The following is a 25,500-nucleotide window of genomic DNA, read 5'->3' as shown; positions in this document are numbered from 1 at the left end:
TGAATATTTCTTGAATGTTTTTCGCTGATACTTTGTGGCACATTTTATAAACTTTATGAAATAAAACTTTAACTTTGTTCATTACAATTTTTATTTTTTATGTTTTTTCCATCCGGTTTTGACAATCAACTTGTCATCTTTGGGGATAGATATGTAGTTCAGTGGTACATTCAGTGGTTAAAAATCATGTTTGAATTACATTTTATAAATATAATAATAATAAATAAAACCCTTATCCGCACCCCAATGGTGCATAGGGCACTGTTTCATATAAACGCAGTGTTATCTCAATCGTTACACATGAAGGAAAGGTGATCAGCCCTCCGCTTCAGGTACCAGTCCAGGGTAATATTGAATAAATATTACAGTGTAAAAATCACTTATATTTATTTGACCCCCCCCTGGGAATCGAACCCGGGACCTACAGAACGGTAGCCGAGCGTGCTGACCATTACACTACGGAGGGGAACAAAAATAAATATACGTATTATAAATTGCTTTGGCCAATCGATTGAGAAATGAGGAAACGATATAATGTACCTTATATTGTTATTCGTTTTCCAATGAAATGGATAGTTAATGATAGTATGCAGTGTTGTTTAGTACATTTTTTTTAATAGGCATGATTATAATGTTTTTGTTATTATCAGACATTCTAGGAATACGATTATGCGTGTACAAGAATAATTATAAAATGAACATCAGACTTCTTATAATATTGCGAAATAATTATAGAAAATCCTACGTTTGTTATGACGTCGGATAATTTGCAAAGATTCATCCGTATTACGTACTTGGGGAGTTCTTTTAATTATAAAAACATTATATCGTGGGCAAAAAAACTTAGCTCTAAAATCGCTGTTTGAATAATCCCTGTTATTTAAAGCTTTTAGGCTGAATAAAACCCGCTATTAAATTTACAGTTCAATTATTTTTTTAAATTTTAAAGCACATAAATATGAAACTTCAAACTACTTAGTGTATTTTGCGAGTTTATAGAAGGATGAAAATGTTATGACTTGCATCATCAAGTCAGAATTGCATATTTTCGAGTTGACGTTTTTTGCCAGTATACCCACGATATTTTTACATTTTTTACCTCTGGACGTAAGTCAAACACAAAACCATATAGAAAAGATTTATATCCAATATTATTGAGTGCGTCCAAACACTTGTTCACAAATCTGGATTATCTCCAATTAGGAGTTATTTTTTACATATTTTTTTTCGTCTCAACAAAGATGGAGTAGAATATGGAGATCTGGACATTTACAGGGCTCACGACCGTCATAGGCTCGTTTAAAGTGATAACTTTGAATGTTACACACGTGTAACATTCACCAATTGTACCCATGATTGACACCCACATCTTTCAAATTCTTGAAACTAAATGAGAAGAGATTCTGCTTAATAAAAAAGCTTCTCTCGTCCCACCATAGATGAAAATGATTTGGCATGTATTGAAGCACGTGTCACATATAGATTTTAAAGAAAAGAAAAAGCGGTATTTACCAAGTAAGACTTAAATTAAAAATGTCTGAATTATATGTAATACTTTTAAGTTATGATTTTCAATAAATACATATGTTGTTTAAAAAAAATACAAATTTAAATGCGACAACTATTATTTTGTAACTGTTTTAATTTTCTTGTTCGCAAACCATTTAAAAAGTACATGAGAGCTGTTTTATCCATTACAGATGTAAAAATCATTATTTTGTTCTAGATAAATAATAACAGAGCAATCAAACTTTAAGAATACTGGAATTAAGAACGAATAGTCAATGAAAATACATTAAATTCATATAAAAACGTTAATTGCAAACTCGAAATTGTATTTTCGTATTGCAAATTTAAAACTTCATTTAAAGCAGAACCGTAATTTGGAAAAACACGAAGCTTTTAGTTTTTATTATTATCTTTTAATTAATTTTGTTATCTTGATTCAATTATTATCTACGAGAAAAATGTGGAAGATCTCTTATTAAAATAATGCATAATGAAAGCAAATGAATTACATACAACAGTAATTTGATCAGTGCATAGTGACTTTGTAATCACATACGTATTTAATTTCATCTGAAAATATTTATTCTACCATCGACTATTATTATTTTATTTCTTCCAATTTTTCTTTTTGAAATAATTGTCTGATCACGTATTCTTTATGGTACATTTCTGCCATTGTTGTGTAAGATATAAAAAAGTATTTTACTAAATAATAGAAGAAAAAATACACATTTCAAATCTAGAGAAAAATTGAAAATCTATTTGACAAAAATTCAATTGAAAACAGTAAAAATGTTATACGATTTTGAATAACTTTTCAAAAACATTTATTACAATTTTCGCAAAATTTTAAGTGTGTTTAAATCCTTGTTCACAAATCAGGGCTTGGTTATTTTTTAAATATGTAAAAATAACGTTGAGAAACACAGATTTGTGAACAAAGACTTGGACACACCCATATTGTTGTGAAAAAATAACATCAAATTATAATCTTTAAAAAAAATAAAATCATTGTTCCAGGCGTTTCCTTGTATGTTAAATAATTCGGAAAGATTCTTGCTTACAATTGAAATAAGAACCGACACAATAAAAAAGTGTCAATTATACGATATATACATATATGTTATTGACAATCATGGTGAAATTACTCCTGTATAAAGTGGTTACTTAAACCAGCCTATGACGGGTTCCAAGCCCCGTAAACACCCAGACTTCCATATTCTTCTACATGTATGTTGAGATGTCAAAAGTGACATCTCATGTTTTTATTCATATAGATATATTCGGGGTATTTATAATTTCAATCAAACGAATATTTTTATTAATATTCTTAATAATCAATGCCCGAAACCATTAAAAATTCCTGTAGTGATCTTGTCTTTAAGAACAGTGTCCGTCAATGGTTGCTTCTCGTTGAAAAGGACAAGGTAGAAAGTGATTTAATATAAGTCCTGGTGTAAATATTTTATTGTAAAACCTTTATACTGTAAATTGTTATTGTATCTATTGTATGTAATGTATATAATATTATAATTAAAAAAAAAAACAAATAAAATAATTGATTAACATTGTTTTCACCACTTTTTTTATTAATACAATTAAACCTATCGGTTTCGACAATACCTCATCATCAAGGTTTATTTTAAATCAAAAACATTAAAATACCATCACTTAAAACTTCCACACACTCCATAAGAATCCTAAATGTTATTTTTATTATTCATTGCAAAGCAACCCCAAATAAAAACTAATGGAATCACCCGAAAAACAGCATGAAAAAAGTGGTGAAAACAAAGTTAATTAATTTTATAAAGTTTATAAAATGTGCCACAAAGTATCTGCGGAAAACATTCAATGAATTACAAAAAGTTTTAACATTTCGGCTCAACACAGGCCATGCCTAAAGAGCCGTAATACATATAGTAAAAAATGTTTATATCTATGAAATAAAAAAAAATAAAAAAATAATTGGGGTCGTACTTTTGCTTCGCACCTCTGTCGTCAGCCCAGCGACTGTTGAACTTGTCAAATCACAAATGACTGCAGCAGCATCCCGGTTTATTTCATTAACACAGCTACACACAACCAAACACCGGCAGATGAAATCGCCGATATCGTAGCCGTGAATAAACGGTCAATGGTTTTGAATAATTTAGAGGCCTTTACAATGAAAATATTGTGTTTACATTCTACACCTCGCTGGCGAAACGTGAGAAAAATGGACTCGTATTAGTTTCCTGTAAAATCTGTTGATAATATCCATGTTTACATGGACCTAATTATTTTTTTGATAGACGGCGTGTGTTTATTTATAATTAGCTGGCGATATTTATGTCGCAAGTTTTTTTCATTATTATTAATCATTTTATAGAAAATTGACCTTAAAATAGACGGATTAATTACAACATTAAAAATATAATCAAATATTGAGGACAAGACGAAAATTTATTACATAAAGTTATTAATTATCAGATCAGGGGTTGGCAAATGGCGGCCCGCGATCTGCGAAGGATTTTGAAAAATATATTACAATATACGTGATGTCTTAGAATCTGTGAGAAAATAATTGGTATTAAAACTTAAAAAAACAATTACTAACTTTTATCTCAATCCATTGTAGAGACTTGATTATTTATGTTTATATTTTTCGTTTTATTATATTTTTCCGATTTTCGTGCAGTTGTCTACAAAATAAGGCCATTTTTAGAATTTACATTAAATTTGCTTTGACATTCGTATATAGTATTATATATCGTATAAATCACACGTCTTTTCAAAAAAAATTATTATAAGTTTCTTAAAAAAATGATTATGTTTTCAGGCGTCTCCTAGTATGTGGAATAATTTAAAATGGATCTTTCTTGCCTACATACAAAATAAGGATTTCTACTACATAAAAAGCTTACTCAAATCAATCATAGATGCTACCGAGAATATAATAGTAATCCGAGGGAATTAAATGATACATATTTAGCAGAGACCCTTTTTTTGTCTATATATTTAATACCTGCAAATTCTTTTTCATCTATGTTGATATATTAAAAATTCAACAATAACTCCTAAGACAAAATAGCCTAAAATAATCCAGATTAACGAACAAAGATTTGGTCACCCAAAACTATATGAATGTTTAATTTATAATGTGGCCCGCGGTCAATGTTTTATCTGTAATGTGAACTGACACCCAAAAAATTGACCACCCCTGCCATAGGTTATATTTCAGCCACCGGAGGACAATTCACAAGATAAATTAGAAAATAATCAAATAGCAATTAGTTGATAATGTGTTATTTAGGCCCCAATAAAAGTGCCGATTGTTCGAAGTATCCAGCCAAGGTTCGACAATTCATCCTTTTCAAGTTAAGTATGTACATTATTTTTCAAAGAATGCTTTGTCTTGCCCCTGATTCCCAGCGAATTTAGAAAAGACAAAAGAATAATATCGAATCGTAATTTGGTCAAAATTGTTATAATTTAGTACCCAAATCAAATACTTATGACACTAAAACGCTTGGGAATATTATTGCCTATGTTATCATAATTGTGACATTTATCAATATTTTGACTACTACTACCATCACGCCATTTCTCAGCAGGAGTAGGCAGAAAGGATGGAACGCCACACTCTTCTGTCCTGACATTTCGCTCACTCCTTTCAAGAACGTCAGATTATTACAGACAGAACATTTTTCAGGAGAACGTTTTTAAAGTTTAATAATATAATGCAATGTATTAAAAATATTATTTTTTGACATCTCATCAAAGATGAAGAAGAATATGGAAGTCTGGGCATTTACGGGGCTGACGACCGTCATAGGCTGGTTTAAGTGATCACTTTACACACGTGTAACATTCACCAATTCTACCCATTATTGACAACCACACTACTCAAATTCTTGGAAGTTCTATATATATGAACCAATTTAGAAACCTTGTTCTTGAATCACTAGAACTTCACTAGAGACATCTATTGGTGAGATGTAAAGAAGCTTTTTACTAAGCAGAAACTCTTTTATTAATATGTGAGGTCCGAATCCTGGATTATAATCACACACATGAGAAACGCCAGAAAATACCATTTTCATTTTTATTATTTAAATTTTACGGTCGTCAGCCCCGTAAATGCCCAGACTTCCATATTCTTCTTCATCTTTGATGAGATGTCAAAAAATAATATGAAAATAACTCCTGTAATTGGAGATAATCCAGATTTTGTGATCAAGTATTTGGACACACTCAAAATGTTGTAAATAAATTATCTGGTCAAATTATAAGCTTAAATAATAAAAATGAAAATGGTATTTTCTGGCGTTTCTCGCGTGTGTGATTATAATCCAGGATTCGGATATGAAAATAACTCCTGTAATTGGAGATAATCCAGATTTTGTGAACAAGTACTTGGACACACTCAAAATGTTGTATTAAAAATAAATATCAAGCCACTTATTGAACTTTTTATTGTGCAAAAAATCTTTTTAGGTAAAACATGAAGGTTTTGAAAAATATTTAGTATATTTAAAAAAAATAATTTAATAATATCTTTTCTTCAAAATGCAAAAACAACACTTTTTGCCCTGAAGCGGGTAAATATTAAGTTTAAAATATGCCGCTTTTGCTGGGATAAAGTACATTTTCTGGGCATTCCGAAAACATGCACAACTGAAAATTGACGATTTTTGATTTATGACGTTCTTGAAAGGAGTGAGTGATTTGACACCACCAGATTTTAGGTTCTGATTAATCTGATCGTACCAAGTCTTTTTCGGTCGTCCTCCGTGAATGTGAAAGAGGCGTAGAATCCTTGCACAGACAAAGCGGTGTGGCATTCTATTCTCTTAAGTTAGTCAGTCATTTAGTTGAATAATAATATGATCTACTTCCTCGATATAATGTGTTTTTGAGGCAGCGCTACTAAATGAAGATTAATTATATAAGTAGGTGCCTATTTTGGTGTCATAGAAGATCTGGATTATCTCGTTATATATTTTCGATATGTAATCCATTCACATGTCATGCTATTAGTTCTAAGATTCGGTACATTTGATTCGGATTATTTAATGAGTTGTTTTAACCCGGTTAAATGAATGCGGTAAGTTTGTACAACTAAAAGAACCGGATTCATCATTTGTTTCCGGATCAAGCCCACGATACAAGTAGGGCACCTCATCAGTATTGCGTTTTATTTTATTTGAATGCCAGATTACACGCCTAGTTAGATAAGGCCTTTCTATTAAGTAGCTTTGATTTGACCCTCTCTCTCGTTTTTTATCGGAATGGAAATGCATGCAATTTGTTTAAATCTTTAGTAGGTGAATTAACTGTAAAAGATCAAATTGATTTTACTCTCCAGTATTTATATTTAAGTATACCTATTGTAACTTTCCTTTTTAATGTTTTATTTTTATTTTTTACGGTGATGTGTGGATGATATTTTAATTTTCGTATATACAAGTAAAGTCAAATCAAAATATTATTTTAATAGAAGATAAATTTATAAATTTTCTAAATAAAACATTTTTATTTACTTATTTTAATATTTTAAAAGTATAATATATTAGATTGATTGTGGAGGTCCTCACCAAAATGTTACATTTCCATTATAAATGATTTTAAGTGATCAGGATAAAATTATTACGTTTTGGTGCGATTTAATGATTTCCTATTAGTTTAACACAGGATTGGTCACGTTTTGTCGCAACTTTAATTAAGATTTCGATAAAATACACTAAACAGAATAGTAGATTTATATTATCCACTGACACTTCGTGATGGAATTGCATTTTTAATTTATTATTAGATTAAAACCAATATTTTTAGCTTTTCCACTTTTTTTATTTGACTAGCGACCGGGTTTCGTCGTTACCGACATCCAGACACCAGTCTGATGATGTCGGTAACGACGAAACCCGGTCGCTGGTCAAATAAAAAAAGTGGAAAAGCTAAAAATATTAGTTTTAATCTAATAATAAATTAAACAGAATAGATTTGCATTTAAAGCATTCATTTGCGCAATATTGGAAATGTAACTTTTTGATGAAGACCTCTAAAATTAAAAAAAGTGGTCTCATAGAGTTTCCAATTTACGATAACAGTAAATGTGAAGCACATCTAAACATTTGTTTAATAAATATATTTACGATTATATTTACGAAACTTAAGTATGTATTTATATTATTTCATGATATTGCCCAGTTTGGGAACCTTTGGTTTGATTAATTCGGGTATTGTAAAGAATGTTTAATAATAATAATAAAACCCTTATCCGCACCCAATGGTGCATAGGGCACTGCGTCATATAAACGCAGAGTTATCTTGATCGTTTACACATGAAGGAAAGATGATCAACCCTCCGCTTCAGGTACCAGTCCAGGGTAATATTGAATAAATATTACTGTGAAAAAATCAGGAAAAAAAGTATGTTTAGCTTACCAGTAATTTGGTTGGAAGAGAGTGAATCCTCAGGTTGCAGCCTGCCCTCCATCTGCCTCAACTTAGTGCTCAGGTCTCGTGTGTGGAGGAAGAGGAACAGCGTTGAGGATATGGCCATCAGAGCCACCAGCTCTATCGTCCTGTAACATAAAAAAAAAACAACTTTAAAATATTGGTACAGATCTATTTTATCTTAGAATGATTACGACGAATCATTCTGCTTATCTGATGCCTTAAAATTACAAAAGTCCTAGGTACCTACATGGCAGAAAAAGTACAACAATTCTGTTACAATAAGATGTATTTATTGTAACTGCAGACAGTTGGTAGAATTCCATATTGAACTAGTGTTTATAATTCCATATAAATAATAGTCTTTGATAATGTCCTAAAAAGACGAAACGCGTCACGTATTAAGATATACATAAATAAAATAATAATAATAATTTACAACATTTTGAGTGTGTCCAAATACTTGTTCACAAAATCTGGATTATCTCCAATTACAGGAGTTATTTTCATATTATTTTTGACATCTCATCAAAGATGAAGAAGAATATGGAAGTCTGGGAATTTACGGGGCTGACGACCGTCATCGGCTGGTTTAAGTGATCACTTTACACACATGTAACATTCACCGATTCTACCCATTATTGACAACCACACTACTCAAATTCTTGGAAGTTCTATATATATGTACCAATTTAGAAACCTTGTTCTTAAATCACTAGAACTTCACTGGACCTAGTTCTATATATAGTTCTATATATATAGAACTTCCAAGAATTTGAGTAGTGTGGTTGTCAATAATGGGTAGAATTGGTGAATGTTACATGTGTGTAAAGTGATCACTTAAACCAGCCTATGACGGTCGTCAGCCCCGTAAATGCCCAGACTTCAATATTCTTCTTCATCTTTGATGAGATGTCAAAAAATAATACTAATAATAATAATGAAACCCTTATTCGCACCCCAATGGTGCATAGGGCACTGTGTCATATTAACGCAGTGTTATCTTGATCGTTTACACATGAAGGAAAGGTGATCAGCCCTCCGCTTCAGGTACCAGTCCAAATATTACAGTGAAAAAATCACTTATATTTATTTTATCCCCCTTGGGAATCGAACCCGGGACCTCCAGAACGGTAGCCGAGCGTGCTGACCATTACACTACGGAGGCGGACACATAAATACTACATAAACAAAAATCTCGTTTTATTTTGGATATATTACCCAACATTACAATAAGATGTGTTTTACAACATTTTGAGTGTGTCCAAATCTGGATTATCTCCAATTATGAGATATTTTTTAACACAATTTTTTTACATCTCAATAAAGAATATAGAAGTCTGGGTATTTAGAGGGCTTACAACCAACATAGGCTTGGTTAAGTGTCATCACTTTACACTTGTGTAACATTCACCAATTTTACCCATGATTGACAAAATAATGTAAAAATGAGTTATTTTTTAACTATATATGTAAAACATATTTTCCATATCATGTGGTACGTATGTCTGAGGATATATGGGCGTAAAAGGTGTTTGACTGGAGGCCTAGAACAGGACGTAGAAGCCTGGGTAGGCCCCAAACAAAATGGTCCAATGACATTAAGAAAGTGGTGAGACTGCACTGGAAGACACTTTATTGCATAATAATAATAATAAAAAATTGACCAAAAGATAAATGTGTTTTGGATCTTGTATTTCTATGTACGTTGCCATAAAGTGTGTAAGTTGTGATTTTTGTGCTTTGCGGGGAAGTATTTCCTTGTGTTATGTGAGACCATTCTTAGATGCTTATGTAATGAATGTTTTAGCATATAGTTTTTTGTCTGTCCAAAGTTGTAATTCGTTAAATATTTACTCTGTGGAAATCCGATAACCAAATAAATCCAACAAAAAAATATAAAAAAATTAATCCTATTTAAGGCTAAAAAAGATAATCATGTTCAAGGAAAAATAGCCATTAGTGATGCCAGTAGCCTTGTAGATGACACGAGTCACAAGGCTTAAAATCATATGTAACAATAAATCATCTTAAGGTCGAAGTTCGGTTGAAACAAGATGAGAAGGTACTCCACTGTTCTATTTATTTTTTTGTTCATTAAAAATAATAAAGAAGTTTACTCACAAATGCCAAAAACAAAATGTCGCCAGAATCGTGACGTGAATCAACAATTTTTATTGTCTCTTAAGTTTTTCCGACACGATTTCGTAATAAATCTTCATTTTTAAAATATATTCTCTACACTATAGTATTCAGATATAGCATACCATTAGACTGAACTACTGGTACCTATAGTACATTACCTAAAAACAGTATTACGCAACGTTGTGATATTTTTCGTCACCAAAAAACACATTTGAGAACGCAAGTGATTGATATTTTGTGAAGTTGTACGTGTGTGAATAGTGCTATTGTAGTGACGTAAAGTTTTATTTTCACTGGTGCTGTAGTGATTGTTCTGAAGAAGAAATGGGTACGTCTTGAAATCAGTAGACTGAAATCTCGGTGAGTGTTTTTATATTAACGTTACTAACATTTATTGTAAATTACAAATCACTAACCAAAAATTAAATGCCACAAATATTAATAATATTCAAAATGTTTGCTTTAAAAAAATCAAGTAAGTTTGTGGTTCAATTAAGTTATCAAATAGTGTTTAAGATATTATTTTTCTTTATGATTTTATTAATATTTTTCTTGTCTTGGTTGTTCTGAGTCAATGTTGGTCCATGTTTGTTTTGGTGAATGTAGAATGATGAATGTTGACTTCATCCAGCCAACCACAGGTCGTTAGCCATGTATTTATATATCTAGAGCTCCATATTTACGTAAAAAAAAAAACGAGTGTATTTTACTATAATTTCTGCTCATGAATCACATGAAATTATTGAAACTTTAAACCCACTCACAAGTAAGTATAGGTTATAAAACTTATAAAGTTGAAGTGTAAATAATATTAATATTTTAAGTGGTTTTGCATAAGCAATAGATAGATTTCAGAGTTACATGGACGTTAGGCAATAAAAAAACTCATCAATATCATTAATTGAATCGTTGTTTATCGTTAATATGATTAATTGAATCAGTGTTTAATCATCAATATCATTAATTGAATCGTTGTTTATCATCAATATCATTAATTAAATTGTTGTTTATCATCAATATCATTAATTGAATCGTTGTTTATCAATAATATCATTAATTGAATCGTTGTTTATCATCAATATCATCAGTGTGGTTGTCAATAATGGGTAGAATTGGTGAATGTTACACGTGTGTAAAGTGATCACTTAAACCAGCCTATGACGGTCGTCAGCCCCTTAAATGCCCAGACTTCCATATTCTTCTTCATCTTTGATGAGATGTCAAAAAATAATATGAAAATAACTCCTGTAATAGGAGATAATCCAGATTTTGTGAACAAGTATTTGGACACACTCAAAATGTTGTAAATTGAATAAGTGTTTCATTTATTAAATAGGCAGTCACTTTGTGGTAAGATCTATCCATTTTTATTTAAGTTTTTACTTAGTAAATACCACTATTTCTTAAAATCTACTGTGATACGTGTTTCGATGTATTCCGGACACGTGTCACAATAGATTTTAAGAAATAATGGTATTTATTAAGTAAAACATTAATTTAAAATGTCAAAGTGTTTTCAATTTTGTTTAAAAATCAACTCCGTTTTGGTATTATGTACTGAGAAGCTGTTTTGTCATTCTTCTCCCAGGTGGTCGAGTAGGTAACTAACTTCAAACATAAAATATAAGTATTTTTTAAAGTGGTTTTAAAGTATTTTTCACCAAACATCAGTTGAAATCATAGGTTTCGTATGAGACGCGTAAGGAAAGTGCAAGTAGCAATATAAACACTAGAATTATCGAAAGTTAATGGAGAGAAAAATATATTTGAGTCACAATTTGTGCAAGTCATTTATTAATGGACATTAAGTGGGTTGACGACTCCAAAATAAAAAATAAACAAGCGAATGAAAGTTTATATTTACACGCGATAACTCATGGTTTTTTCACAGTGAAATTAGATTTATCATTTCTCCGACCTTGCATGAGGATTGTTTTTATGTTAGATGTTACTAGAAATAATGAAGGTTGTGAACTTCCGCTGATTACTTAGGAAGACGTTGCTAACGATATATAGGCCTAATGCTGTACTATTAATAATAATTAATGAAAAGCCACTTGAAGTAAAGGGGAAATATACATTTCTTTTGATCATGCGCTTCGTGCTTTTCATACTATATGTAAAATAAATGGAGAATGCTAATGTTTAAGTTGAACGGTCAAATTAATATGGAATATATAAAAAATAAAAATTAAATGCGAGTAGGTATATCGTAGTTATACAGGAGAAAGTGACCAAGTGCATTGTTTTATAAAAACGTGATCATTGACCATTTGATATCTTACTAGCTTAATATTGCCCTGAAAAAATCCCAAAGGATTTTAATCTTGGAAGTATAATATATTGACTTGTTAAAAATGACTAACTGCATTGGTGTTTTGAATGACTTAAATGGCCCTCCTGAACATTTTACGCTTGGTAGTTGGTCACTTTCACCTGTACGACTACGATATGGATTAAATATATTCTTCTTCCTAGCTCTATCCAAACTTATCGTCTTTGTAGACTGCCGGGGTCAGCTCTCCTCGTCCTCAGGTTGTAGGTCCTTTCTATCATGGACAACGTCACCTAGGCTATGCCTCTGAATCATGCTATCTTTCTGTAACATGTAGCATACATGATTTTTTTTAGTTTTCTTCTAGATATATTTCGAGGAAGATCCATTTCGATTGCCTGGTTGTATGGCTCCGGAGCCACTTTACGGCTCTTGACCTTTAAAGTGCGACTCCGACACAAATATTCGCGGAAAGGCTCTCCGACTCTATGTATTCATGAGAACAATTTTTTTCAAGCATTAACCTTTTCATAAGTAAACTGAGAAATTGACTTTTTGGTAAGAACCTGGAAACGTGCTAAAAATAACGACATACAAACCTGATTTGATCGAACTTTCAAAGGACATTATTCGCAATAGAACGTTTGGGTACAATGAAAAAATGTTGGTGGAAATAATACTGAAATAAAAATAAATTAATAACATTGTACAGGCATTAGAAAATAGGCAGGATTTACAAATTCTTTTCACCAATATGTAGAAGAAAAGTGAAAATTACTACGTCTGTATAACTAGTTATGTTATAAATCCCATTTAGGGAATAATGAACATCAACTTTCTTAGCTGCATTAACATTCATCATGTGTAGAAACTATTTACATTAAGAGCGAACTCGCATCGAACTCGAACGAACATCTTATTCAGTAAGCGAACGGCCACGCGAGGGGTCAGACTCAATTGATTATAAAATTTAAGTTTTACTTGGTAAATACAACTTTGTCTTGAAATCTATTGTGACACCTCTTTCGATGCATTCCGCATCATTTTACGGTGTTTGAAAATGATGCGAAATGCAACCAAACACGTGTCACAGTATATTTTAAGAAATTGTTGTATTTACCAAGTAAAAATAAAATTTTAAATAAATATAATACATTTTTTTGACATCTCATCAAAGATGAAGAAGAATATGGAAGTCTGGGCATTTACGGGGCTGACTCATCTTTGATGAGATGTCAAAAAATAACTCCTATTATTGGAGATAATCCAGATTTGTTAACAAGTATTTGGACACACTCGAAATGTTGTAAATATAATACACTTGAACTGTAATAGGCAATTACGAATTGGCTCTTCTGTTTAAATTGATGAATGAGAATACGTTCATAAATAAACATTAATATATATTTTAATAAACATCACCCAGTTTTCGGTAATCAAATAATAAATAATGCACATTTTTCACATCACACACTAATTCTCGCTAGTACCCATGAACTCCCTCTTAAAGATTCGATAATTCCATAGTATACGATGGGTATAGGAGTGCTCATGGTAAATAGGATTTAGCCTTTGGTATCTGCATTGGGGTCGGTCACACATCACATCAGATACAGCCTTGTTACTGGACTCTGGTGAGTTATGATCTGACTTGGCTGGGATATTGTATACACTGTACTTACCATGCCGGTATATACTGGGAGAGTGGTAAAGTACAGTGCAGAAATGGTAATTTGCGGTCTGCGGGCGTTATAGGTGGTTTAACAGAGACCACATGGATTAATACTAATTTCATTTTTAACTCAAGTTTTACTTGGTAAATTCCACTACTTCTTTAAATCTATCGTATGAATTGTTTCGATGCATTCAGCATCATTTAAAAAAATAGATTTATTATTTTATTACGGGGAATAAAATGCCATACAGATATTTATATTTTTTAAACTTTATAAAATAAATCAACTTTGTTTTAACCACTTTTTATAGGTACACTTTTTCCTACCGGTTTCGACAAGAGCCTTGTCATCATCAGGGTTTATGTACTAATTCTAAAACATTGAAATAATCACAGTAAGGTTATGTTATATTGTGTTATGTTATAATGTTTTAGAATTAGTGCATAAACCCCGATGATGACAAGGTTCTTGTCGAAACCGGTTGGATAAAGTGTACCAATAAAAAGTGGTTAAAACAAATTTGTTTTATTTTATAAAGTTTATAAAATGTGCCACAAAGTATCTGCGAAAAACATTCAAGAAAATATATTTTTTTTTGTTTTAGATTAATAGAAATCATCGTTTAATTTTTTCTTAAAAAAAAATCCCCATTTACTGCTTTGGCAGCCAATTTGTGGTAATATCTATCTATTTTTAATTTTAAGAATAAAATTGAATAAAAAATAAATAATTATAGACACATAATTAACAAAATATGTATATTTTATAAATGAAAGAATGTATGTAAAGTAAATGAATAATTTTGATCCCTAGAAACAATACATTAGATACAATGAATTCAATATTTTATATCAATCAAGATTTATCTCAAACTTTATCTGTAATATGTCATATTTTCTAAATAATCCACAACTAAACCTGATCTTTATACCCTATAGCCTCATCAATTTTCGTGCACTGCATATTACTGCTCTCCATAATATGTAACTTTTATAATACCTCTCTTCCTTCCCATACAACTCGCTTTATAATATTATAAATAGCCATATTGAATCCATACTAAAAAATACTTCATATTTTTCATTCATTCATTCATTATAGATTTATATTATCCACTGACACTTCGTGATGGAATTGCATTTTTAATATATTATTAGATTAAAACCAATATTTTTAGCTTTTCCACTTTATTTTTATTTGACCAGCGACCGGGTTTCGTCGTTACCGACATCATCAGACATCACCAGTCTGATGACGTCGGTAACGACGAAACCCGGTCGCTGGTCAAATAAAAATAAAGTGGAAAAGCTAAAAATATTGGTTTTAATCTAATAATATATCATTCATTCATTGAAACCCTTATCCACACCCCAATGGTGCATAGGGCACTGCATTATATAAACAGAGTATTATCTTGATCATTAACACATGAAGGAAAGGTGATCAGCCCTCCGCTTCAGATACCAGTCCAGGGTAATATTAAATAAATATTAGAGTGAAAAAATCACTTAAATTTATTTGACCCTCCCTGGGAATCGAACCCGGGACCTCCAGAACGGTAGTCGAGCGTGCTGACCATTACACTACGGAGGCGGACAATATTTTTAATTTAAGTAAACTTGGTCATCCCTGTACATATATGTGTATTTCATATATAGATGAAGAGTATTGAAATATACTTCGTACTGAGAATCATAAAAGAAAACAACAGTTGCGAAGAGCCGCTCCACTATCGATCTACCAGTTGGTACATAGTTCTTACACCAGTGTCTTCTCACCTCTTACTTGTTTTAGAAAGCTTAAGCCAGCATAGTGCGAAAAGGCAATAGACGAGCACTCAGATCAAATGAATAATATTAACCTGACCGGGAGTGTGGCCGTACGTGGTCGTCCAAACGAAATTTTCCTAATAGGAGTATGGACGGACATTAATCCCGCGCGTATAACTAACGCCTGATGACATTTATTTTTAAAATGGCACTTACACTGCTATCTGTAGTTGTATTTTACCAATAAAATACAACTACTCCATTCCTTGCCACAACACAGCATTCCTCAGTAATTCCTTTACTGTCCAAGCGGCTAGACTCTGGAATGAACTACCTCTACATGTAAAAAATGCACCTTCTATCTTAACCTTCAAAAAACGCCTGAAACATCATTATCTTACCTTAGAACCCTAACTGTCCATCTCCTCCTCCCCTGACCCCTCCTCTCTTTCTTAAACTTGCTACCGAATTCTACCTATTTATCATTAGAATCCTAGAATACTTTTTTGTCTAATTGTTAATTAATTGTTTTTTAGTTTTTTGATAAAATCTATTACATCAGACAATAATATGTATTAACTTTTAAAAACGTCTGAGACATTACTATCTGTCATTAGAATCCTAACTGTCGATCAAACCTCCTCCCTCTACCTCCTTCCCTAAATTCCTTCTTCCTTTGCCCTCCTTATTATCGTCTTTTGTTAATTTATGTTTCTTTTTAAATGTCAATTTGTAATTTATGTTTTTTTTAATTGTTCAAGTACTATCTGCCCACTGATTGCAAACGGCTATATATGGTATCAAACGTTTTGATCAATATCACTAGTCCGTCTATGGTCGGTTGGAAGATATTGCTTTTTAGCAATAAGCCCGCCAATGTACTTTTTATTTTCTGTACATGAAGTTTAAAATAAAATAAATAAATAAAACAACACTTCAGATTATTTTTCTGTTTTACCCACGACATTTTACAAGACATTTTTAAAGTTTGTGTGACGTTATTGTAATGTCGCTGACAAGAAAACCCATGAAATAGAAAATGTAGTTATAATATAGATTTTTCAAAATAAAGGGTCATTCTTTTTTATACCAAAAAAGGTGGAAGTCTGAGTATCCCTGGCCCGGGTTCGATTCCCGACGATAGCGAAACAAATTTGAAAAAAAAAATTCAATTGGTCTAGACGTTTGTGATTTATTTTACACATTGACTTTCCTATTCTTACTATCCTACTTTGCAGACAAGCCTCTAAAACAAAGACTTTGCGGGTTATTAGTTTTTTTTAAATTTATTACTTTTACAAAATATGTAAATAATATACACAAATGTATAAAATTACTTTTAAAAATATATACAAATGCTATGGAGCTGCAACTTTTTACTTGAAAAAACTCGAGGATATTTTGACAAGAGAAAAAATTAAGTAATTAACAATATGGAAGTCTGGGCATTTACGGGGCTGACGACCGTCATAGGCTGGTTTAAGTGATTCACCTATTCTACCCATTATTGACAACCGCACAACTAAAATTTTTAGAAGTTCTATATATAGAAACCAATTTAGAAACATCGTTTCTAAATTCAAACACAGAGCTCCACTAGAGACATCTATTGGTGAGATGAAAATAAGCTTTTTATTGAGCAGAAACTCATATATTAGTACATATTGTGCGTGTTTATTTTTTACATATTATTGAAAAGTAATTTATTTCAAAAGTAATAATAATCTCATCAGATGAAGAAGAATGTGGAAGTCTGGGAATTTACGTCAAAAAAATGAAAATAACTCCTATAATTGGAGATAATTCAGATTTGTGAACAAGTATTTGGACACACTCAAAATGTTGTAAGTAATGACAGAATCATATTTATTTCACATCAATTTTTTTTAATTACCTGATCTTTGAATACAACTCGGCATCTACACTCGTATATTATGTTTCTTTATCTGAAATACAAAAGTATTGTAACATCTGTATATTCAAAATATAAATATATATGTAGGCAGGTATTTTTTGATTGACATTTGCATTGATCAAAATATAGGAATCTGAAATGAATATATATATTTTTTAATATTTTTTGTTGTAAGTTTTTGCCAATTTCACCGTTACATATGCTAGACGGGGTGGTGAAGGTTCAAGAGGATTTGAGTTTTATTGTACAGCCTTACTAATAATAAAAATGTGTACGTAATATAAATTAATAACCAATCAAAATATGTATTTTGGTAAATACCGCTTCATGTTGTTACACGCGTTTCAATGCATTAATTACCGTAATTAAACATCTTATAATATGGTATCATAATGTTGCTGAATGCATCGAAACATATCGCTCACTCCTTTCAAGAACGTCATAAATCAAAAAACTTGATTTTTCAGGAGATCGTTTTCAAAGTTTAAAAATATAATACAATGTATTAAAACAAAATATCAAGCAACTTATTGATTTTTTTACTGTACAACAGATCTTTTTAGGTAGAACCTGAAGATTTTTTCTCCCATTGAAAAATATTTAGTATATTTAAAAAAATAATTAAACAATACCTTTTCTTCAAAATGCAAAAACAACACTTTCTGCCCTGTATCGGGTAAATATTAAGTTAAAAATATGCCTCTTTTTCTGGGATAAAGTACATTTTCTGCGCATTTCGTAAACAAACACAACTGAAAATTGACGAATTTCGATTTATGACGTTCTTGAAAGGAGTGAGCGATATGTCACTATGAAAGAAACAGTGGTGTTAATTAAGTAAAATTTAAATGGAAAATAGATATATTACCTAAGCCAAACAGCGAAAGCTTAACTGGCAGCACACAATGGAATCCCGGTGCTAACCCTAATATGTGGAATGAAGCATGAAATTAGCAAAAGAAGGATGAAGGTAGACGAAATGCCACTGCATTTTGATCAATCTGTGGCATAATGTTGTGTGATGGATATTCGAATGGTATTTTAAGGAAGAATGCAATACCGAGATAAAGACAATCGATAAAATTGAGTAATTTAAAATTATGTATTGTGATGGTTTGGGCAAATGAATTAAACTAGTAAAGAAAGAACGGAAAAACAAATTTATGAAGCGAATATAGTTGAAAATAGGAGCAGAAATAGATTGAAGGAAATTTTGCTTACTCAAGTCTTTCAAATACTTAAAGGCTTCAGGTCAGAAGACAAAATAGAGTAATGTTAGCTTAAAAACATAGTAGTGTGGCGTTCTATTCTCTCTGCCTATCCCTACGGAGAATCGGCGTGGTGGTCAATTACATTATTAGGTAGTGGTTTGAAAAAATATATAAAAATATTTAGTCATTGTGATCTGATTTTTGCACGGCGCTTATAAATACAGTAAATCCACAATTATTTTACCTCTAGTTATTATGTTTTTTAAGTATATATAAATCTGAGGTAAACTAAATATGAACATAAATAAAATAAATAAAAATAAATATGAATATAAATAAATCAGTGGTAAAATAAATATGAACGGACAGTAGTTAGTTTAAAAGCTCAAGATATCGTGATTATATTTATGTTATCTCTCAGAAGAATGTGCGACAAAACGATGTATGATAGATGTGCGAATAGTGAAATAAGGAAGGAATGCAAAGCTGAGATAAGCATTATCGATAAAATTAAGAAAGGTGTGTTGAGATGGTTTGGACATGTAGAACGAATTATGTAGTGAGGAAAGAATGGTAAAACAAATTTATGAGGCGAATATTAGTGGGAAAAGAAGCAGAGGAAGACCGAGAAAAACATGGCACGATCAGGTATGCCAAATACTTGAAAGTGGTTAGGTTAGGAGTCGTAACAATCGGCGGGTATGTACGAGGAGATGCATGAACGTGGAAGAGGCGAAGAATGTTTGCAAGGACAGAGTGGTGTGGCGCTCTATTCTTTCTGCCTACCCCTGCGGGGAAGCGGCGTGATGGTTAGTTAGTTAGTTAGTTTTATAATTAATATTATTTGATCTGTGAGTGAAGCATATCATCATAGTGGTTGATACCTCATTGCTGAGAAAATGAGCAGTTTGAAGAACAGCCGTTCGCAGTAAATTGCAAATTACAGTTCCGCGGTCGAGCATTACATTAACCGACCGAGCAGATGAAAGCTTACCTAGTTTTAACCACCGGTTAAAATACCCGGTTATGTGATATATTAAGTTAGCCTCAGCCGTGGTATGGCGTGGCATAACCTGATGGGCGAGTCGAGAGTGCGGGGATAAAGGAGGTTACCCACTTGCAACGGGAGAGGTCAGTTATTCTTATTGAGTGCAAGGGAAAGTAAGGCGAATTAAAGCCAGTGGGGTAAGTGAACTACACCCCCAAAAATACATGAAGATATTAGCTTTTCATTAATAATGTAAAGGAGTATATTAATTTATTTTTATTTCATCATGAACATTAGTAAAAATTAAAAGTATTATTTTTTGACATCTCATCAAAGATGAAGAAGAAAATGGAAGTCTGGGCATTTATGGGGCTGACGACCATCATAAGCTGGTTTAAGTGATCACTTTACACACTGTAACAATTACCAATTCTACCCATTATTGACAACCACACTACTAAAATTGTTGGAAGTTTTATATTAGTTGCAAGAATTTGAGTAGTGTGGTTGTCAATCATGGGTAGAATTGGTGAATTTATACTTGTGTAAAGTGATCACTCAAAACTTCCCCGTAAATAATGTCCAGACGTCCATATTCTTCTTCATCTATTTTGAAATATCAAAAAATCATATAAAATAATATTCACTTAAAAAATATCGAGATATTTTAAGCGTTGGACCATCACATTGTCCTCGTTTAATAAATGATCAAATTATGACTGCATTTGATGCAATGCCCTATACACCATTATTAAACTTACAATTTGACTAGTTTAATATATTCACAACATTTTGAATACTTGAGTCTTGAGTCATGATATATTCAACTAAAGATGGTTCAGAGAAGTAAAATGTAGAAGGTGTCAATTGAAGTATAAATATAGAGTGATAACTCAAACCAGCCTACGACGGGTTGTAGACCCCATAAATACTCAAAATACCGTATTCTTCTTCATCTATATTGAGAGAAATTGCTTAAAAATTAAATTTATTGAAAATATGGTGAAAAATCCAAATCGATCTTTCCTGTGAATTGTGCATCTAACATACCTGTAAGTGAGTGTTGTAAGTTATGGTATGTATTATTCTATCAATCTCCTCATACCTCGACGCTTATTATGAATATTTATCGGTTTGATTTGCAAAATGCATATATGTATAATTAAATGTGTGGTAGATTGCACCTCCATGTATAAATGTCGATTGTTTTTCATGATAATTCTACACTCGTGAGAACATTGAAATACATGCACCTAGGTACATTGCGTTATTGGATTTAGAAATAAAGGAAATTTTTCCTTTTTCATTATTTTTTCTATCAGACATTGGATTTTTCAACCTATGGATATTACAAGTATATTATAATATATATTATAGGCGTCTTAAATGAGTTTTTTGTCTGCCTCCGTAGTGCAATGGTCAGCACGCTCGGCTACCGTTCTGGAGGTCCCGGGTTCGATACCCAGGGGGGGTCAAATAAATACGAGTGATTTTTTCACTGTAATATTTATTAAATATTACCCTGGACTGGTACCTGAAGCGGAGGGCTGATCACCTTTCCTTCATGTATAAACGATCAAGATAACACTGCGTTTATATGAAACAGTGCCCTATGCACCATTGGGGTGCGGATAAGGGTTTAAAAAATGAGATTAAGCATTTGTCATTTTTATACGATAGAAGATAGATCTCTGATCATTTACAGGGCTTACTACCTGGCACTTGGCTCGTTCAAGCGATCACTTATTATACTTATGTTTACGTTCACCATTCTGTCCATTGTCGAACATTCATATTGCATTAATTTTTCAAACCTGTATATTCGCAATAGGCTCGGGTACCTTCCACATGCGAGTAGCATTTTTAATAGATTCGGAAGTATGGCTGATTATGGCGCCATTTATTCAGGTATTTGTGAAGTATTCATATAGGTTGCTCTATTTGCTCACCTATGATAATAACATATCCGTAGAGTGGATAATATTTTTAAAATAATCTATATTGTAAAAATATAAGTTTTTCAATAAATTATTGAATTTATTTCCCGTGGATAGTATCGCGGACATTGAGTCAAATGCACTGTACCTACCATAATTTGATACCTATTTTTATAACGGGCTGCCTAGGCCTACAAAAAAGTATAAATTTGAAATCTTCTCTCATTTAAAAAGACGATAGATATTTTCTATCGAATTAAGACATATCGCTCACTCCTTTCAATAACGTCATATATCAAACTAGATTTTTCAGGAGATCGTTTTTAAAGTTTAAAAATATAATGAAATGTATTATACATACATATCAAGCCATTTATTGAACTTTTTACTGTGCTACAGATATTTTTACAACAGACTGTTTTTTCTCCATTTGAAAAATAATAAGTATATTTCAAAAAATTATTAAACAATACCTTTTCTTCAAAATGTAAGAACAACACTTTCTGCCCTGTAGCGGGTAAATATTAAGTTCAAAATATGCCGCTTTTGCTGGGAATTCCGAAAAAAAAACATGCACAATTGAAAATGGACGATTTTTGATATATGATGTTGTCGAAAGGAGTGAGCGAAATAATACATTATTTTATTTGGTTCAAAGCAATTACTTCATGGCAATAATTTCGTCATTATGCTTTTATATATTACAATAAATTGAAGATAAATCGTAGGTTATTTATGGTCATCGTATCGTGACAATTTTAAAAGGAAAAGAAAGACTCTTGGTTATTTAAAAGCCTCACTAAATATGTGTATGTACCTAGAGTGTTCTTACATGTACTTCATATGTGGGAAACCTAGAATGACGTAATAGTCTTATGTAATTTTTCAAAGGTATCACCCGTATAATGTACAATTAAAACCAAAAGTGAGACGGATTGTATTTGAAATGTCCCGTTACAAATGATGACTGTAATTCATCGCATGAAAGGATCGCTGGGAAGTTTTCATCGCATGTCACTCCTTTTACATCACTGATGAAATCATTTCTCTTGATGAAATAATTAATATTCGTCCGTGGGTATTCTGACACTGATTATTGGAGTGAAGTGAAACCTCGATATAACGGACTAATTGGTGAAAAGGGGTGTCCGTTAAAGATGAAAGTCCGTTATGTAAAAATAGTTTTAAAATAAATAAATAAGCTTTTTAATAGATTTATATTATCCACTGACACTTCGTGATGGAATTGCATTTTTAATGTATTATTAGATTAAAACCAATATTTTTAGCTTTTCCACTTTTTTTTTTATTTGACCAGCGACCGGGTTTCGTCGTTACCGACATACCAGTCTGATGATGTCGGTAACGACGAAACCCGGTCGTTGGTCAAATAAAAAAAAGTGGAAAAGCTAAAAATATTGGTTTTAATCTAATAAATAAGCTTTTTTTAATTTTATTTACATATAAATATGTATAGTGCATGTTGGTCTTCGGGTCGATCAAAATTGCACGTGTTAAACATTTTGTGTAGTTTTTAGTGTGTAAATAGTGCTATGGTAGTGAGGGGTAGTAATGTTTGCATGCTGTGGTAGTGATTGTCCTGACGAAGAGACGGGTACGTCTCGAAACCAAAAGACATACAAATCTCAGTGAGTAGTTTAATACTAATATTACTAACATTTTTGTAAAAAATATAAAAGTAAAAATGACTAACCACTAAGTAAATATTAATAATATTGAGAATTTAAATATGCAATAAAAAACACGAACAAAATTCAAAGGGAAAAGCAAATTGAGAAGGTATGGTGGGCACATAGGATGTAAAGAACCTGAACATATTGTAGGCCAGGCGATCACCATGGATCTTCCTCGAAAGACATCTATAGGAAGACTAAAAAATCATGGATGCTACAGAACGATAACATGATTCGAAGGCATGACCTAGGTGACGTTGTATATGATAGAAGAACCTACAACCTGAGGATGAGGTGAGATGATCCTAACAGTCTAAAAAGACGATTATTTAGGATGAAGCAAGGAAGATGAGTGATGTTGTTGCTCCAGCTAGGTGCAGTCAGTAAGCAGCATGGCATTATGTCTAAAATTCTAATGCTACTCGTAGCTAGATAGATGAAGGCCGCTAAAAATTGTTTACATGCTGCGACACTTGAATTTAAGCATATTAAATATTAAAAGTACGCCATTTGATCGGATTTTTGTCCGTAATATTCGTAGTTTGTTAAATATAAGTCCGTTATATCGAAGTTTTACTGTACGTCAAAAACACGCCGGCCAAAATAGTAGAAATTATGGCCCTCTTCGAAACGAGTTTCCAACGAAAGTGAAACAAAGTGTCTATACCAAAGCTCCATTATTTTATAACAAATTGCTTTTATTGCTGCTGTGAGGCTAACTCGTATTCTTTATATCCAGTGTAGTCTGCCTTTTGTGATATATTAATGTAAATAATTATACGTATTTTTTTTCTATGTGCAATTGTATCGGTGAATGGAATTCTATCGAAAGTAATTACTTTTGGTTCAATATGCAATTGTTACGTCACGCTAAAGGTAATTTATTTAATACAACATTTTGAGTGTGTCCAAATACTTGTTCACAAATTTGGATTATCTCCAATCATAGTATTTTTCATGTTATTAAATTATCTGGTGAAATTATAAGCTTAAATGGTATAAATGAAAATGATATTTTCTGGCGTTTCTCATGTGTGTGATTATAATCTAGGATTCGGACCTCACATACTAATATAAGAGTTTTTGCTCAATGAAAAGCTTCTTTTCATCCCACCAATAGATGTCTCTGGTGAAGTTCTATTGATTCAAGAACAATGTTTCAAAATTGGTTCATATGTATAGAACTTCCAAGAATTTGAGTAGTGTGGTTGTCAATAATGGGTAGAATTGGTGAATGCTACACGTGTGTAAAGTGATGTTACCATACTTATATGTATGGTAAAAGTACTATGTTACCATACTTATATGTATGGTAACATAGTACTTTTCTTTTCTATACGTTAGACTATTTATTATAGAAACAATTTCTTCACAAAAAAATTATTTCATTTAAACCCTTATCCGCACCCCAATGGTGCATAGAGCACTGCATCATATAAACGCAGAATTATCTTGATCGTTGTTAACACATGAGGGAAAGGTGATCAGCCTTCCACTTCCGGTACCAGTCCAAGGTAATATTGATTAAATATAAGAGTGAAAAAATCATTTATATTTATTTAACCCCCCCTGGGAATCTAACCGGGGACCTCCAGCGTGCTGACCATTACACTACGAAGGCGGACTAATTTATACGGGAGTGCATTTCTCAAGCCTAGTGAGTGCATATTATGCACACATGTTTATATTTGCGCATAGCTGATGCTGCGTTAAGAGCACGACCAGTTAAATTACGATTTCCTAAAGCGAGTAACGAGACATGCAATCACGATTGTTTCCAAATACGGTGATGATAAACCTTCTGGGCCTATCGCTTCCTATGCGGACCAACGGTGCCTTCAATACAGCCTGCCTTCAAGGCTACATGTATGCAATATTATTTAATTTTCACGATTCTAATATACAGTAGAACCTCGATATAACGGACCAATTTGAGGGAG

The 25,500-nt window shown here is 31.9% G+C and overlaps 1 protein-coding gene across 1 annotated transcript in view; it reads right to left on the bottom strand.

Moving 5' to 3' along the window:
• The window catches only part of pip (heparan sulfate 2-O-sulfotransferase pipe), a 183,844-nt gene that overhangs the window by 91,024 nt on the left and 67,320 nt on the right, over window positions 1–25,500 (bottom strand). The window contains exon 2 of the mRNA XM_088267864.1: window positions 7,939–8,078. Coding sequence (XP_088123990.1) covers window positions 7,939–8,078 — 140 coding nt within the window. The remainder of the gene's footprint in view (window positions 1–7,938; window positions 8,079–25,500) is intronic.

The sequence above is a fragment of the Brachycentrus maculatus genome, unplaced genomic scaffold (assembly GCF_059751285.1).
Source record: "Brachycentrus maculatus isolate JH-2025_06_01 unplaced genomic scaffold, ASM5975128v1 h1tg000306l, whole genome shotgun sequence".
In the NCBI taxonomy this organism is placed as follows: domain Eukaryota; kingdom Metazoa; phylum Arthropoda; class Insecta; order Trichoptera; family Brachycentridae; genus Brachycentrus; species Brachycentrus maculatus.
This window is presented reverse-complemented; position numbering and strand designations above follow the sequence as displayed.